General features: G+C 36.4%; 1 protein-coding gene across 1 annotated transcript in view; it reads right to left on the bottom strand.

Moving 5' to 3' along the window:
• The window catches only part of PINX1 (PIN2 (TERF1) interacting telomerase inhibitor 1), a 233,340-nt gene that overhangs the window by 130,630 nt on the left and 86,869 nt on the right, over positions 1 to 15,841 (bottom strand). Inside the window, exon 5 of the mRNA XM_007938714.1 lies at positions 8,267 to 8,359. Coding sequence (XP_007936905.1) covers positions 8,267 to 8,359 — 93 coding nt within the window. The remainder of the gene's footprint in view (positions 1 to 8,266; positions 8,360 to 15,841) is intronic.

Raw genomic sequence — 15,841 nt, 5'->3', positions numbered from 1 at the left:
AAAAAAAAAAAAAAGATTGTTGGTTTCATTTCTGAATTATGGCCAAATTAGAGCAAATGCTGTAGATAAACTTAAATGACAATTAAAAAGTAGAATAGAAAATACATGTTATCAGTTTGGTTTGATTTGTTTCTCTATTAATTTAATCTTCAATTGGCCCTAGCATTTTTGAGAACCAGGAAAAAGGGCTTCTAGTGTCCAAACTGATATATAAAGTCTATCAAAGAGCAGATATTTTCATAGAAGAGTCCTTTATTTATAATTATTTTAGATAGATTTCTAATCATAAAGGAATCCAGGGGGCACAGTGGTTAAGTGCTGAGCTGTTGACCAAAAGGTTGGCAGTTTAACTCGACCAGCCACTCTGTACGCAAGAGATGAGGCGGTCTGTTTCCCTAAATATTAACAGCCCTAGAAACCATGTGGGGCAGTTCTACTCCATCCTATGTGGCACTATGAGTTGGAAACAACTCAAAAGCAAAGGGTTTGCTTTTTGTTGCTTTTTTTCCCCCTCCCCAATCATCCTGATTATCAGGTTTTCCAGATACCACCTTGGAAATCCAAGGAGGGGTCACCATGAGTCAGGTCCGACTTGAGGGCACATAACAACAGTCTACCAGAGTAGAAAATTGAAAGGAAGGAACGTTATTACTGTAGTCAGACACACAACATGAACAAATCCAAAAGGAAAGCAACTGAAACTGCAAAAAATAGACACAAGACCTTAAGAATCACAGTGACCTGGAGGCACTTAGTTCAAGGGCAAAAAACCATGTATCACCTAACAAGTTCTAAGGAGAAAACTGCATAAACACTATATAGTAACTAAAGCTTATACACACAAACAAAGTATGTTGAAAATTATAGTTTATCTACTCAGATTCAGCAAGGGCAAGGAAAAGTAGGTTTTAGAAAAATATTTATAAAAAAAATTAGAAGTTTGAGGTTTATGTTGTTGTTGTTATGTGCCATCGAGCCGGACCCAACTCACAGCGACCCCTCCTTGGGTTTCCAAGGCGGTGTCACTACCAAAGTAGATTGCCCAACCTTCCTTCCAAGGAGTGGCTGGTGGCTTTGAACCACCAGCCTTCTGATTAGCAGTCAAGTGCCTTACGCTACCAGAGCTCCCCGTTGTTGTTCTTAGGAGCCATCAAGTCGGCTCTGACTCACAGCGACCCTATATACAACAGAATGAAACACTGCCCAGTCATGTGCCACCCTCACAATCCTTGCTATGTTTGGGCCCTGTCACTGCAGCCACTGTGTCAATCCATCTTGTCAAGGGCCTTCCCTTTTTTCACTGACCCTCTACTTTACCAAGCATGATATCCTTCTCCAGGGAATGGTCCCTCTGACAAAATGACCAAAGTAGGTGAGAAGAAATCTGGCCATTCTTATTCCTAAGGAGGATTCCAGCTACACTTCTAGGACAGATCAGTTTGTCCTTCTGGAAGTCCATGGTATTTTCAGTATTCTTTGCCAACACCACAATTCAAAGGCATCAACTCTTCTTTGGTCTTCCTTATTCATTGTCCAGCTTTCACATGCATCATGATGTGATTTAAAATACTATGCCTTGGGTGAGAAACACCTTAGTCTTCAAAGCAACATCCTTGCTTCTTAACACTTTAAAGAGATCCCTTACAGCAGAATTGGCCAGTGCGATACCATGTCTGATTTCTTGACTGCTGCTTCCATTGGTGTTGATTGTGGAATCAAGCAATAGGAAATCTTTGACAACTTCAATCTTTTCTCCATTTATCATGATGGTGCTTATTGGTCCAGTTGTGAGGATTTTCATTTTCTTTAGTTGAGGTGTAATCCATGCTGTAGACTGTAGTCTTTTCATCAGTAAATGTTTCAAATCATCTTCACTTTCAGCAAGCAAGGTTGTGTCATCTGCACATCACAGGTTGTTAATGAGCCTTCCTCCAATCCTGATGCTGCATATTTCCTCCACAGTCCAGCTTCTTGGATTATTTGCTCAGCATACAAACTGAATAATTATGATAAAAGAATACAATCCTGACGTACACCCTTCTTGATTTTAAACCATGCAGTATCCCCTTGTTCTTTACGAATGACTGCCTCTTGGTCTATGTACAGCTTCATCATGAGCACAATTAAATGTTCCAGAATTCCCATTCTTCGGAACGTTATCCAGAATTTGTTACGATCTACTAGTTGAATGCTTTTGCATAGTCAGTAAAACATAGGGAAGCATCTTTCTGGTATTCTTTGCTTTCTGCTGAGATCCATCTGATGTCAACAATGATATCCCTCATTCTACATTCTCCTCTGAATCCAGTTTGTATTTCTGGAAGTTCCCTGTCAATATACAGCCACAACCATTTTTAATTATCTTCAGAAAGATTTCACTTGAGTGTGATATTAATGATATTGTCCGATAATTTCCACATTCTGTTGGATCACCTCTTCTGATGATGGGCACAAATATCAATCTCCTCCAGTCAGTAGGCCAGGGAGTTGTCTTCCAAATGTGTTGGCATAAACGAGTAAGCCCCTCCCATGCTGCATCCTTTTGTTGAAGTACCTTGATGGGTATTCCATCAATTCCTGGCACCTTGTTTTTCACCAATTTCTTCAGTGCAACTTGGATTTCTTTCACTACCATTAGTTCTTGGTCATATGCTACCTCTTGAAATAGTTGAAATCAACCAATTCTTTCTGGTACAGTGACTCTGCGTATTACATTCATTTTCTTTTGATGCATCCTGCAACATTCAATATTTTGCCCATAGAATCCTTCAATATTACAACTTGAAGCCTGAATTTTTTCTTTAGTTCTTTCAGCTTCAGAAATGCCAAGCATGTTCTTCCTTTTGGTTTTCCAACTCTAGGTCTTTGCACATTTCATTATAATACTTTGTCTTCTCAAGCTGCTCTTCGAAATCTTCTGTTCAGCTCTTTTATTTTGTCATTTCTTCCATTTGCTTTAGCTACTCTGTGTTCAAGAGCAAGTTTCAGAGTCTCTTCTGATATCCATTTTGGTCTTTCTTTTCTTTTTAGTGATCTTTTGCTTTCTTCACATACAAAGTTCTTAATGTCATCCTACAACTCTTGTGGTCTTTGGTCACTGACATTCAATGCATCAAATCTATTCTTCAGATAGTCCCTAAATTCAGGTGGGATGTTACCAAGGTCATATATTGGCTCTCATGGACTTGTTTTAATTGTCTTCATCTTCAACTTGAACTTGCGTATGAGCAATTGATGGTCTGTTCCACAGTCAGCTTCTGGCCTTGTTTTGACTGATGGTACAGTTACTTTATGTATCCTTCCATCTTCTTATGTATTCTATCAGTTTTGACAGATGATATTAAGTTTCTCCATCATCTCTCTCCACAGATGTAATTGATCTGATATCTGTGTATTCCATCTGGTGAGGGAGTGTATAGTCACCATTTATGTTGTTGAAAAAAGGTATTTGCAATAAGTTGTTGGTCTTGCAAAATTCTATCATGGGATCTCTGGCGCCATTTCTATCACTGAGACCATATTTTCCAACTCCCAACGAATCTTCTTTGCTCTGACTTTCACATTCCGATCACCAGTAATAATCAATACATTGTAATTTCATGTTTGGTCAATTTCAGACTGTGAAAGTTGGTGAAAATCTTTAGTTTCTTCATATTTGGCATTAGTGGCTGGTGCGTAAATTTGAATAATAGTAGTAGTAAATGGTCTTGTTTGTAGGCGTATGGATATTATCCTATTACTTCATTGTACTTCAGGATAGATCTTGAAATACTCTTTTTGATGATGACGGCAATGCCATTCCGCTTCTATTTTTCAATCCTAGAACAGTAGACCATATGAATGTCTGATTCAAAATGGCCAGTACCAGTCCATTTCAGCTCACTAATGCCTAGTGTATTGCTCTTAATGCATTTCATTTCATTTTTGATAACTTTCAATTTTCCTGGATTCATACTTCGTACATTCCACTTCTTAATAAATGTTTGCAGCTGTTTCTTCCTATTTTGAGTCATGCTCCATCAGCAAATGACGATCTCAAGTAGTGGAAGGTTTATGTAGGTAGCTTCAGTTGCCTAGAAAGTTAATCTGCATTCTTCAGTGAATATGGATAAATCAAACTATATTATAGTTTGATTTTTTTTCTCTCCATGAAAACAAATGAGACTGATAATAAGCCTAGGGCAGAGACAATGAAAAATTAACTAAAATAGTAATGTAAGAAAACCTAATGAATCAAAGTATGATGCTAAATTAGTGAGAACCTAAACTCACTGCCATGGAGTAGATTCCAACATATAGTGACCCTATAGACAGAACAGAAGTACCCCTACAGGATTTCCAAAGCTATAATTATTATGGAAGCAGAGTGTACATCTTTCTCCCATGGAGTGGCTGATAGGTTTGAACCACTGATCTTTTCATTAGTAGCTGAATGTTTTAACCACCTCAGTATCCTAGTCATCAATAATTACAGTCTTAATTTTTAAAAAGATTGTGATTACACCTTTATATTTCAATGCCAAAAGAGTCCCTGGGTGGCACAAATGATTAAGCACTTAACTACTTGCCAAAAGGTTGGTGGTTCCAACCCACCAGACATGCCTCAGAAGAAAGGCCTGATGATTTACTTCCAAAAGGTCACAGCCATTAAAACCCTACAAAGAATAGTTCTACTCTGATGCACAGGGATTTGCCATGAGTCAGAATCAATGCAATGGCAACTAGTAAATGGCAGAAGAATCAGAAAAGGAAACTTAATGCCTCTCTAACATCCACTGCTAGAACTCAACTGTAAGAAGGAGTTCACTATATTATGAACAGTATAATTCTGTATTTCTAGACTAGCAAGTTAACTATGTGAAATATTGGTATTACATGTAATTCCCCCAGTAAGAAGCCAAATATTATAAATTGTCACAGGAATAAGAAGCCCATGAATTTAATTTACTAACAGGAATATTTTTTACCATTAAATCTATCATTATGAAGTTGCACAATTAGTTATGAAACTTTTCACCTATCCACTGCACAACTGGGGAAAAAAAAAAACCAATAATCTCTTGACAACTTCTCACTGTATAGCTAAAAATCTTCAAAATGGTTACGCACAGACTTTTTGTCCATATTTTTCTTCTCTGCACATAACAACAACAACACTGGAGTTGCGCTTTTAAATGAATATGGATGAAATACATATTTTAAATTGTTCAATGAATTATTTCAAATTAAAATACTATTTGGGACTAGAGAAAAGGATAGTTACATATCAGACCTAAAATGGTATGGGTGGCATTCATTCATTCATTCATTTAATATTTAGCCAGTGTTATGTATCTCATAAAGTAAAATATGTATTTTCATCTTCTCTCATCACCAAATTATATAAAATGCCATCTTTCTATGTTTTAGTTTCTCAGACCACAGATGGAGTTAAAATATGAATAATTCTCACCAACCAAATGAAATTAGTTAATTCCATTTAAACGTTCTGAGCCTACTCATGGGCTAAAACCCTTATTCTCCATAATGCTGAAAAGTCAAAAATTCCATGAAAGGGTCATTTCTGATCAATCACAAAATAGAACCTATTTTAGAACGATGTAGGGACTTATTTTCTCTCATTACGAAAGAGGAAACTGAGACTGAAAGACATTATGTGGTTAATAAACACTTTTTCTGAAATCACATAGCTGTTAATGAGCATGACGACCAGTGTCCAAGTTTCCTGTGACCTAAAATAGTCCAGAGGAAACTTAGAGTTTGTCCTTTATATCTGATGACAATACCTACTAGTAAAGTAAAAGAACTTAAAATGAATATTTGCTGTGGACTGTAAAGATGGAAGGTACATGTTTTCTTCACTACTTGGATTTTTGTCTCTTTCTCTCATTTTTTCTACTTATTTCCAATTTCTGACAATATATCTTGAACTGTGTCTTCTCTACATCTCCCCTTTTCCCCAAGCAAGGCTAATAAATAAGCCAACCTAATTTAAAAGTAGAGAAAAGGAAGGCACAACATAACAAACAGTTTGACAAGTCACTCAACAAGGAAGTGGCTAACTAGAAATAGAAAGCAGCCAGGCATCTATTAGATTAAAGTAGATTAAAGAGGTTTATTTCAGCTTCAGCAAATGCATCAGATGAAATCATTCATGGAGTTGGATATTAAAGGAAAATCAGAAAATTCTTTTTGCAAAAGTGAAAGTATAAATGGCTGCCTTACCAAAAGTTACAGGATACTCTTAATTCCATTCATTTGCTCCCCTCTAGTTATCTCATTTATTTTCTACAGGATCTAATGAAGAAAGGAGGGACGTGTGAGGGAATGAGTGTGAAGTGACTCTTTATCTTCTCCTCAAAATGGAGGACTTGTCGGATTGAGGGGCCAACAAAGATAGTTTTCTGTTCTGCAACAAGCTGGGGTGAAGAGAAACGAGGGTCATAAGCCAAATAATATAACAAAAAAGGAAGTCTGAAACTAAGAGAAAAAAGAGGATGACATGAAAGAGCCAAACAAAACATACCTGTTCGGTAATAGAAAGGGAAAAATATTAATCTCTCCTCCTTGCCTACGTGCCAGATGCTATTCAGCTCCTGAAACCATTCAGCTCTGCCATGACTCACTTAAACTAAACCCAGACCTACCTTGTTAAAGTGCTGGCCCAAAATCGTAAGAACTCCATCAGTAGTTTAAAGTAAAGGGAGTTCCAGCTCCCACTACTACTCAGGTGGGTACTAGGAGTTTAGGAAGCCTGAATCATGTTGACAAGATAGGCTAAGAGATGTGCTTTCCCTGGAATATTGAAGTAAAAATGTACATCCAATCTCCCATAAAACCATCAAATGATGATTAGGCATCACAGCATTAATTATCACAATACTATACTTCAAATATAAACAACAACAACAACAAAAAACTGTCACCGTGTCAATTCCGACTCATAGCGACCCCCATCAGGTTTCTGAGGCAGTAAATCTTTACAGAAATGGATTGCCCAGTCTTCCTTCCATGGAGTGGCTGGTAGGATTGAACTACCAACCTTCTGGTTAGCAGTCAAATGCCTTAGGCACCCCGCCACCAGAGCTCCTAACTTCAAATATATTATAAAACAAATTGGCTTTTGTGGATGGAAAACACACTTAATTCATATTTGTTCTATGGGAAAACATTTCAGGAGCCGATTAGGTGTAGGTCTTTCTTCCTTACCAATCAATACAAGACTGCCACCTCGTGGCCAAAAAGAAGGACTGCACTAAAAATGGTTATACAGGCAGTCTCTGGATTACAGACTTCTGTTCCTAAATCCATCTTTAAATTGACTCTGTACATAAATTGAAAGTTAGGCATGGTTCATATGTCAAATGTTTGTCTTACTATATAGTATATAATGTACCTTTCTATGCATAAAAAACATTAAAGAAACACTTCTGGTTACACTAAAACATCTTTAACATAATAATACAGTAGTGTTTTGATGCATGTTGCAAAGTAGAATCTGTTTGGTATTACAAACTATTGTATGTACCTCAAAATTTTATTATAACAGGCTTTAAGGGGGTTGGCTTGTAATTACAGGTTGTACATAACCCAGGGACTGCTTATATATTGGGAAGCAGCAGGGAAAGTTAGTGAAAAGGATTGAATTTATCAGTCAGATCTCAGGTATGTTTCCTAATACTATCTTTCAGAAGGAAGGTTGGGCAATCTACTTCTGTAGTAATACTTGACAATAACTATTGAACACCTAAATTAATACTCCATGAAATGGTGAAACTGTGTGGGATATTATAAAGGTCAACCTAGTAGTAATAATTATTATAGTAGAGACCTTAATGTAGAGTATAATTCTCTAAATTGATAGATGAAGAGCCATTGAACATCAATATTAAGCTATGAATAACAGAGGAATGTAAATAAAAATGTTGAACTATTTTTACTCTGAAATTATTTTCTTACCTAGTTACATAAACTCCCTATCCTCCTCAAAGTAGCCAGTTGACTTCCATTTTCAGCTTTGCTATAGAACTTGTAGGTAATTTAAAACCTATTCATGGGCCCTACCTTAGCTCTACTGAATCTAAATCTGCATTTTCACAAGATTCCACAGGTGATTCACAATCAATTTTTAGGTCAATCCAGTCAGGACATGCATACTTCCCCTACTTTGTGTATAAAATGAGAAGTCATTGCTGATGAGCAGCTAAAAATGCTTTCAGGGACTCAGTATGAACATACATACAAGTAAAGAAACGCTAAATCTTACCTTTTGTGAATTTCATATAATGAACACGGTTTTTTGAAATTTTAGACTTTTCTTCAAGGCTAAAAGATTTCTTCTCTTTGTTGTCTGAGGAGTCTAAAAAAAAAGATGAAAAGTATTATATTAAACTATATGTAAATGTAACCTATTCTCAATTACTCTCTTATGGTGACATAACTCATCTTTCACCACTCATTCATCAGTTTGTTGGATTGTGGTGGCTTCTGTGTTGCTGTGATGCTGGAAGCTATGCCACCAGTATTTCAAATACCAGCAGGGTCACATGGTGGACAGGTTTCAGTGGAGCTTCCAGACTGGGAAAAACAGGGCCATCTACTTCTATATAAATATGATTATATCATCTGCAAATAGAGATAGTTTTATGTCTTCTTTGACAATCTGGATAACTTTCATTTCCCTTCCTTGCTTATTGCTCTGGCTAGGATTTCCAATACAATGTTGAATGGGAATGGTGATAAAGGGTATTCTTGTTTATAAGGAAAATGCTTTCCGTCTCGCCCTATTGAGAATAATGTTGGTTGTTGGTTTTGCATATATGTGCTTAGTTATAGTGAGGAATTTCTCTTCTATTCCTATTTTATTCAGCATTTTTGTCATGAACGGGTGTTGGATTTTGTCAAATGTCTTTTCTGTATTGATTGATATGATCATGTGGTTCATTTCTTTTTATTTATGTGATGAATTATATAGATTGTTTTCCTAATGTTGAACCATCCTTCCATACCTGGTATGAATCTCACTTGGTCATTATTACTTTTTTGATGTGTGGTTGGAGTCTGTTGGCTAGGATTTTGTTAAGAATTTTTACATCTATGTTCTTGAGGGACACTAGTCTATAATTTTCTTTTTTAGTGATGTCTTTCCATGGCTTTGGTATCAGGATTATGCTCACTTCATAAAATGAATTTGAGAGTATTCCCACCTTTTCTATATTCAGCAATATTTTGAATAGAACCGGTTTATCAGCTCTTCTCTGAATGTTTTGTAGAATTCACTACCGAATCCATCTGGGTCAGGACTTTTTTGTTGTGGTTGAGAGGTTATTTTAACGATCTGTTCAATATCTTCTTTTGTTATGAGTCTACCCAAATTTTCTACCTCAGTCTATGTTAGTTTAAGTAGGTCGTGTATTTCTAGAAATCTCCCCATTTCTCAGAGACTTTCAAATTTTTTGGAGTACAGGTCTTCATAATATCCTAATATTATCCTTTTTATTTCAGTTGGTTCTACCATGATACTGCCCATTTCATCTCTTATTCGTGACATCTGCATCTTCAACTTATTTTCCTGTTAAATTTCCCAGCGGTTTGTCAATTTTAGTAATCTTTCTAAGAACCAACTTCTAGTCTTTGATTCTTTCTATTGTTTTTCTGCTTCATTTATTTCTACTCAAATCTTTATTATTTCTTTTCTTCTGGTGACTGTAGGCTTTTTTTGCTGTTCTTTATTCTAATTGTTGGATTAAGGGGTTGATTTTTGCTTTCTTCTTATTGAATAATTGCTATAAATTGTTCTCTGAGTACTGCTTAACACAAGGATTGTTTTAAAAGTAAATAAAGGTTAGATATGTTCAATGATAATCAAAAAAGATTTGAGACTTCCAGTAAAATAGAGGAATAGGCAGACAAGCTACACAGATCTTCTCCAACAAAGAAAAGAGAATCCAACTAACAGATACAGAAGATAATCCTGGAGCCCTGAGCTTTGAAAGGAAGGATACAGAAGTGGATTAGGCACCAACTAGTGGAAAAACCTGAAGGAAAACAGTGAGTATGGAGATGGCCGAAGCAGTGGACTGTCAGCTACTCTATGGGAACAAAAGCATGAATATTTCCAAGTGGTGTTGGGATCTGAGAATTTACCTAAAGATCAGTCCTGGTTGCCAAGGGCTGCAGGGATGACTGCACTGGTGGCCTTTGACTAAGAAGGGAAACAGCAAAGAGGGAGATAACCTGAGTGGGGGACTTTCTGCTGTCCAGAGGGAGCAGCCATTTTGATTATTTACATGTGATGGCCATTTTGGATATTTAAAGTGACTGAGGGCACAGCCATTTTGAATGTTTACAAGCAGCAGTAGCCATTTTGGATATTTAAAGTGACCGAGGGTGAAGCCATTTTGAATGTTTACAAGTGGTGGTTATTTTGGATATTTAAAGTGACCAAGCGTACAGCCATTTTGAATATTTACAAGCGGTGGCCATTTTGGATTTTAAAGTGACAGCATTCTCATTCGAATTCCAGGGACTTAAGAATAAGCTCCGTTTGCCAAGGACAGGTGGACAATGGGAAAGAAGACAGTGTATAAGTGTATAAGCTCTGCCAACTACTGAATAGAGGAGCACAGTACCCTGCTTACTTTGATAAAATCCAAAGAAAACAAAAACAGTGGGCAAGTCACTTCAACATACAATCACCAATTAAATATAAACACAAAAATGTAATAATGCCTCAGAGACAACAGAACATCACAGTCCACACAAAGAAGCAAGATAAAGCAGGAGAAACAAGGGATCAGGATACAGACCCAAAACACATCACTGAGGAAGACGTAGCACTGGAACTCCCTGATAAGGAATTCAAAAGAATTATATGTAGGTATCTTCAACAAATTGAGAGACAGATCAAGGGAAAACCCTAGAACAATTTCAAAAGACAATACAAGAACAAAATGACAAAATAAATGAAAAATTACAAATGATACAAAATTTACACTTAGAAATCCAGAAGATTAATACTAAATTTTCAGAAATGGATAACACACTGAATGGGCAAAGGAGCAGAATTCAATCAATGGAAGACAGAATTAGTGACATTGAAGGTAAATATCTCAACACTTTTTGAAAAGGGAACAATCAGAAAAAAAATCAAAACAAAATGAAGAAAACCTAAGGTTCATGTGGGATACCATCAAAAGGAATAACCCACATGTCACTCGAATTCCAGAACAGGAAGAAAAAAATAAAACCATAGAAAAACTTGTCAAAGATTGGTTGGAAGAGAATTTTCCTGGTATGATGAAAAATGAGAATATATCCACTCAAGAAGTCCAATGAACACCAAACAGGGCAGACCCCCAAAAGAAAATCACCAAGACATATCATCATCAAACTCATCAAAACCAAAGACAAAGAAAGAATTCTGAAAGCAGCACAGGAAAAACGAAGAGTTACCTACAAGGGGCAACCAATTAAGAATAAGCTCAGATTTCTCGGCAGAAACCACGCAGGTGAGAAGACAGTGGGATGGTATATATAAAACCCTGAAAGAGAAAAACTTCCAACTAAGAATTATGTACTCAGCAAAACTGTCCCTCAAATATGATGGTGAAATTAGGACATTTCTAAATAGACAGAAATTAAGAGAATTTGTTAAAACCAGACCAACCTTACAAGAGATGCTAAAGGGAGTCTTCTAGACAGAGAACCAACAACAGCAAACAACAACTGACCATTAACACACATAATGACAAAACCTAGAAACCAACCCAGCTATGGAAGTATCCAAGGTAAATAAGCCTAAAAGATTGTAAACAGGGAACCAGAGACATCAATTGACAAATGAGGTCAACTACAAACCAAAAAGAGGGAAAAAATTGTGTAGTTACAGAACTTCTAAATGGGAGGGAAGTCAGGACAACTACAAGATAGAATGGACTGTTCTAAACTTGGGAAGAAAACTTAAATAAATCACAGGGTAACCTCAAAGAGAAATGATAAACCTTCACATCAAAATAAAAATGAGAACCAGCACAAATATTTACCAAATACTAAACCAATAGCAACAAAGAAAGTGATAACATGATTCATAAACAAAAAGAGGTCAGCACAGAAAATTATGTGGAACAAAGAAATCAACATCACAAAAAAGCACATCACAAAAATGACAGCAAAAAATTCATACTTGTCAATAATTATATAGCTGGCAAGGGACTTATCTCTAAAATTAGAAAACTCCAATGCCTCAACAGCAAAAGAATTAACAATCCAATTGAAAAATGGGCAGAAAACACCAAGGAGGATATTCAGATGGCCAGCTAATACATGAAGAGATGCTCACAATCAGTGGCCATCAGAGAGATGCAAATCAAAATAACAAGATACCATCTCACCCTAGCACTCATAGCAAGGTTCGATGAGACAGAAAATAACAAATGCCGGTGGGGATGTGGAGAGATTGGGACTCTCATACACTGCTGGTGGGACTGTGAAGTAATAGAACCACTGTGGAAAGCAATATGGCGATTCCTTAGAAAGCTGGAATTGGAGACACCATTTGACCCACAATCTCATTACTAGGTATATATCCTAGAGAGGTGAGAGCCAGGACAGGAACAGATATATGCACACCCATGTTCATCACAGTACTATTTACAATAGCAAAAGATGGAAACAACCTATGTGCCCATCAATGGAAGAGTGGATGATCACACTATGGTACATACACACAGTGGAATCTATGCAGCACTAAAAAATAATGTAGAGTCTGCAAAACACCACGTAACATGGATAAACTTGGAGGACATTACGATGAGTGAAATAAGCCAATCACAGAAGGACAAATATAGTAGTAGTTCATTGTTGTGGAGGGTCAAGGAAAAGTTTATATACGGAGGGAAACTTTCTTTGTTGGTTGCTAGGGGTGGGAGGGGTAGGGAGGGGTAGGGAGGGAACACTGCAAAAAAAAAAAAAAAGTACACTGACCTATGTCACTTTAGTTTTGTGCATTTCACTGTACATAAATTGTATTTCAATAAAACACATTTTTAAAAGAAAAAAAAAAAAGATTTGAAATTATCATCAGGTAGAATGTACAGAAGCAAAACTGGCACCGAACAATTGCTGCAAACACCAGCTTTCATGGGAGGCTTACCTATAAGGGTCAACAAAAACAACAGCAAAATGAAATCATTATGGAATAAATTTATGTGGTTATTCCTTTCACAAAAGAGGAAAATGAACCCAGAAAGTATTTACTTGCCTGAAATATGACAGCAAGTAGGTCTGGGATTAGAAGTAGTTACAAGATATTAATTAACTGCTTGTATTCTATTCTCTCATGTTTATCTATTTTTCAAGTTTAGATAGCATAGTACCACAGAAACAGAACACAATAGACAGAAAAGTGACTGAAATTTCCTATAGTTATAAGAAAATTTAGATATAAGGTTAGTGACAGGGAAAAAAAGGAAATTTCCCTTTGGTACTGGAGCAAAACAAGCAAACGCCCATTGAGTAACATGTTGTTATTGTTAGGTGCCAGTGAGTTAATTTCACTATGACCCTCTCTAGAAATTAGTAATTTATTTCAAAAGAAAAAAATTGTGAATGATATAATAAGGCATTGAACAATGTAAAGATAGATGTTTCAAGTTTTCAGACAAAGCCTAGCATGGGCTAATTATACCAATAATCTGAAAGTCTCCTCTGCAGCCACTTCCCTGGAATATCCTGGAATACTTTTCTAAGACATTCTGGCAGTAAACGTTTCTTCTCTTTCTGTGGTCAGTATCTTCATATGGCACATAACATTCTCAATTTTGATGTTTCAAACACAAATCATCTAGGAAGTTATCTGCCTAAAGTATTTATTATCATTTGAAGGCATATGAAGTACTTGGCAGTAGATTAGGAACTTTATATGCATGATCTTATTTAATTTGCAGGAGCTCTGGTAGCATGGGAACACTGAAAACAATGCATTGACCCATGTCACTTTAGTTTTGTGTATTTCACTGTACATAAATTATATTTCAATAAAATGCATTTAAAAAACTAAAAAATGAAAAAAAAATTATGTAATATAATGTTATAATGGGGAGCTCTGGTAGCGTAGTGCCTAAGTCACTTGACTGCTAACCAAAAGGCTGGCAGTTCAAACCCACCAGCCACTCCTCGGGAGGAAGATGGGGCTATCTACTTCCGTAGTGATAGTGCCTCAGAAACCCAAGGAGGGGTCACTATGAGTCGGGTCCGACTTGATGGCACATAACAACAACAACAACAACATTTAATTTGTACAACTATCCTATAAGGTAGCAGCTATTTATTATTATGACTACAGCTGGACATAGACACACAGAGGCACTGAATAAGGGCACATCAAGTAGGTGGCTATGATGGCATTCAAATCCACACAGATAAAATTTGAGTGGGCACATTATTATCTACTACACTTAGTACCCAACTAAGTCAATCTTACACTTGAGAGTATATAACAATCACCAAGACAGTGGCTTGGGAATACAGGAGCTTTCTAAGGGATCCCCAACAGGGACAATTCCTAAAGGAATCAAATTCTACTTTTCCATATGCACTCTTTACTAAAAATAATCTGAGTTTGACTGGAAGCATCAATCCAGTTCTCCTTTCCCTTTACAAAAGACAGACACAATGCTCCTCCTGCCATGGATCAACAAGGATAAGCCAAAATACTGGTGTTAAGGAAGTGTGCTGCAATCAAAACATCTAAACCACTATCCATTCTATCTTAAGAAATCAATTTCCAAAAAGATTTTACTGTTCAGTTTAATAATTATGTAACAAAATTTGTAACAGGGTGATCAATAAAAAAGTATTTTAAGCATAAAAAAATAAACTAACAGAAAACTATATGGAGTATGTGAAATGGAAATACTGTTCCAGTGGAAAAAGGAACAATAAAATATAACATTTCTGACTATTAAAGAAGGACTTGTTGGTGTAGTTTCCCATAGATGGCAACAGGTTTCAAATTATTATGGTATATATTGCCCATTGGGCACATATAAGGACTGATGTAATTCTTTTCAAAGGCCACTTATTATTTACTAGATACAGGTAAGAGTGGTATAATAGTTGGAGGGCACTCTAACTATGTTTAGGGAAAAGGTGCTTCCTCAAAGTATAGTCGACACTAATGTCATGGATGGAATAAAGCAGGACCTTCATTTGCTGATGTGGAATGACTCAAAATGAAAAGAAACAGCTAAAAACATAATTGGAACATGTAATGTATGAAATATGAATCTAGGAAAAGTGAAGCTTGTCAAAAATAAAGTGGAATGCATAAAAATTGATATTATAAGCATTAGGGAGCTGAAGTGGACTGGCATTTGTTATTTTGAATCAGAAAATCAAATGGTCTACTAAGCCAGGAATGACAAATTGAATGGGAATGGCATCACATTCATCATCAAAAAGAACATTTCAAGATCTACCCTGAAGTACAATGCTGTCAAAAAAAAAAAAAAAAAGCCTAACTCACCGTCATCGAGTCAGATCCAACTCATAGTGACCCCTCCTTGGGTTTCTGAGGCTCTATAACTACAGAAGTAATTACCCAACCTTCCTTCTGAGGAGTGGATGGTGGGTTTGAACTGCCAGCCTTCTGGTTAGCAGTCAAGTACCTTAGGCACTATGCCACCAGAGCTTCTGCCATGCTGTCAGTAATAGGATAATATCCATGTATATATAAGGAAGACTGGTTAATGAGATTATTATTCAAATTTGCACACCAACTACTAAAGCCAAAGTTGAAGAAACTAAAAATTTTTACCAACTTCTGCAGTCTGAAATTGAT

This window comes from Orycteropus afer, unplaced genomic scaffold, assembly GCF_000298275.1.
Source record: "Orycteropus afer afer isolate SDZICR_OR568_19922 unplaced genomic scaffold, OryAfe1.0 scaffold00053, whole genome shotgun sequence".
Classification (NCBI taxonomy): domain Eukaryota; kingdom Metazoa; phylum Chordata; class Mammalia; order Tubulidentata; family Orycteropodidae; genus Orycteropus; species Orycteropus afer.
The sequence above is the reverse complement of the archived record's forward strand: the minus strand, read 5'-3'. Positions and strand labels throughout refer to the sequence as shown.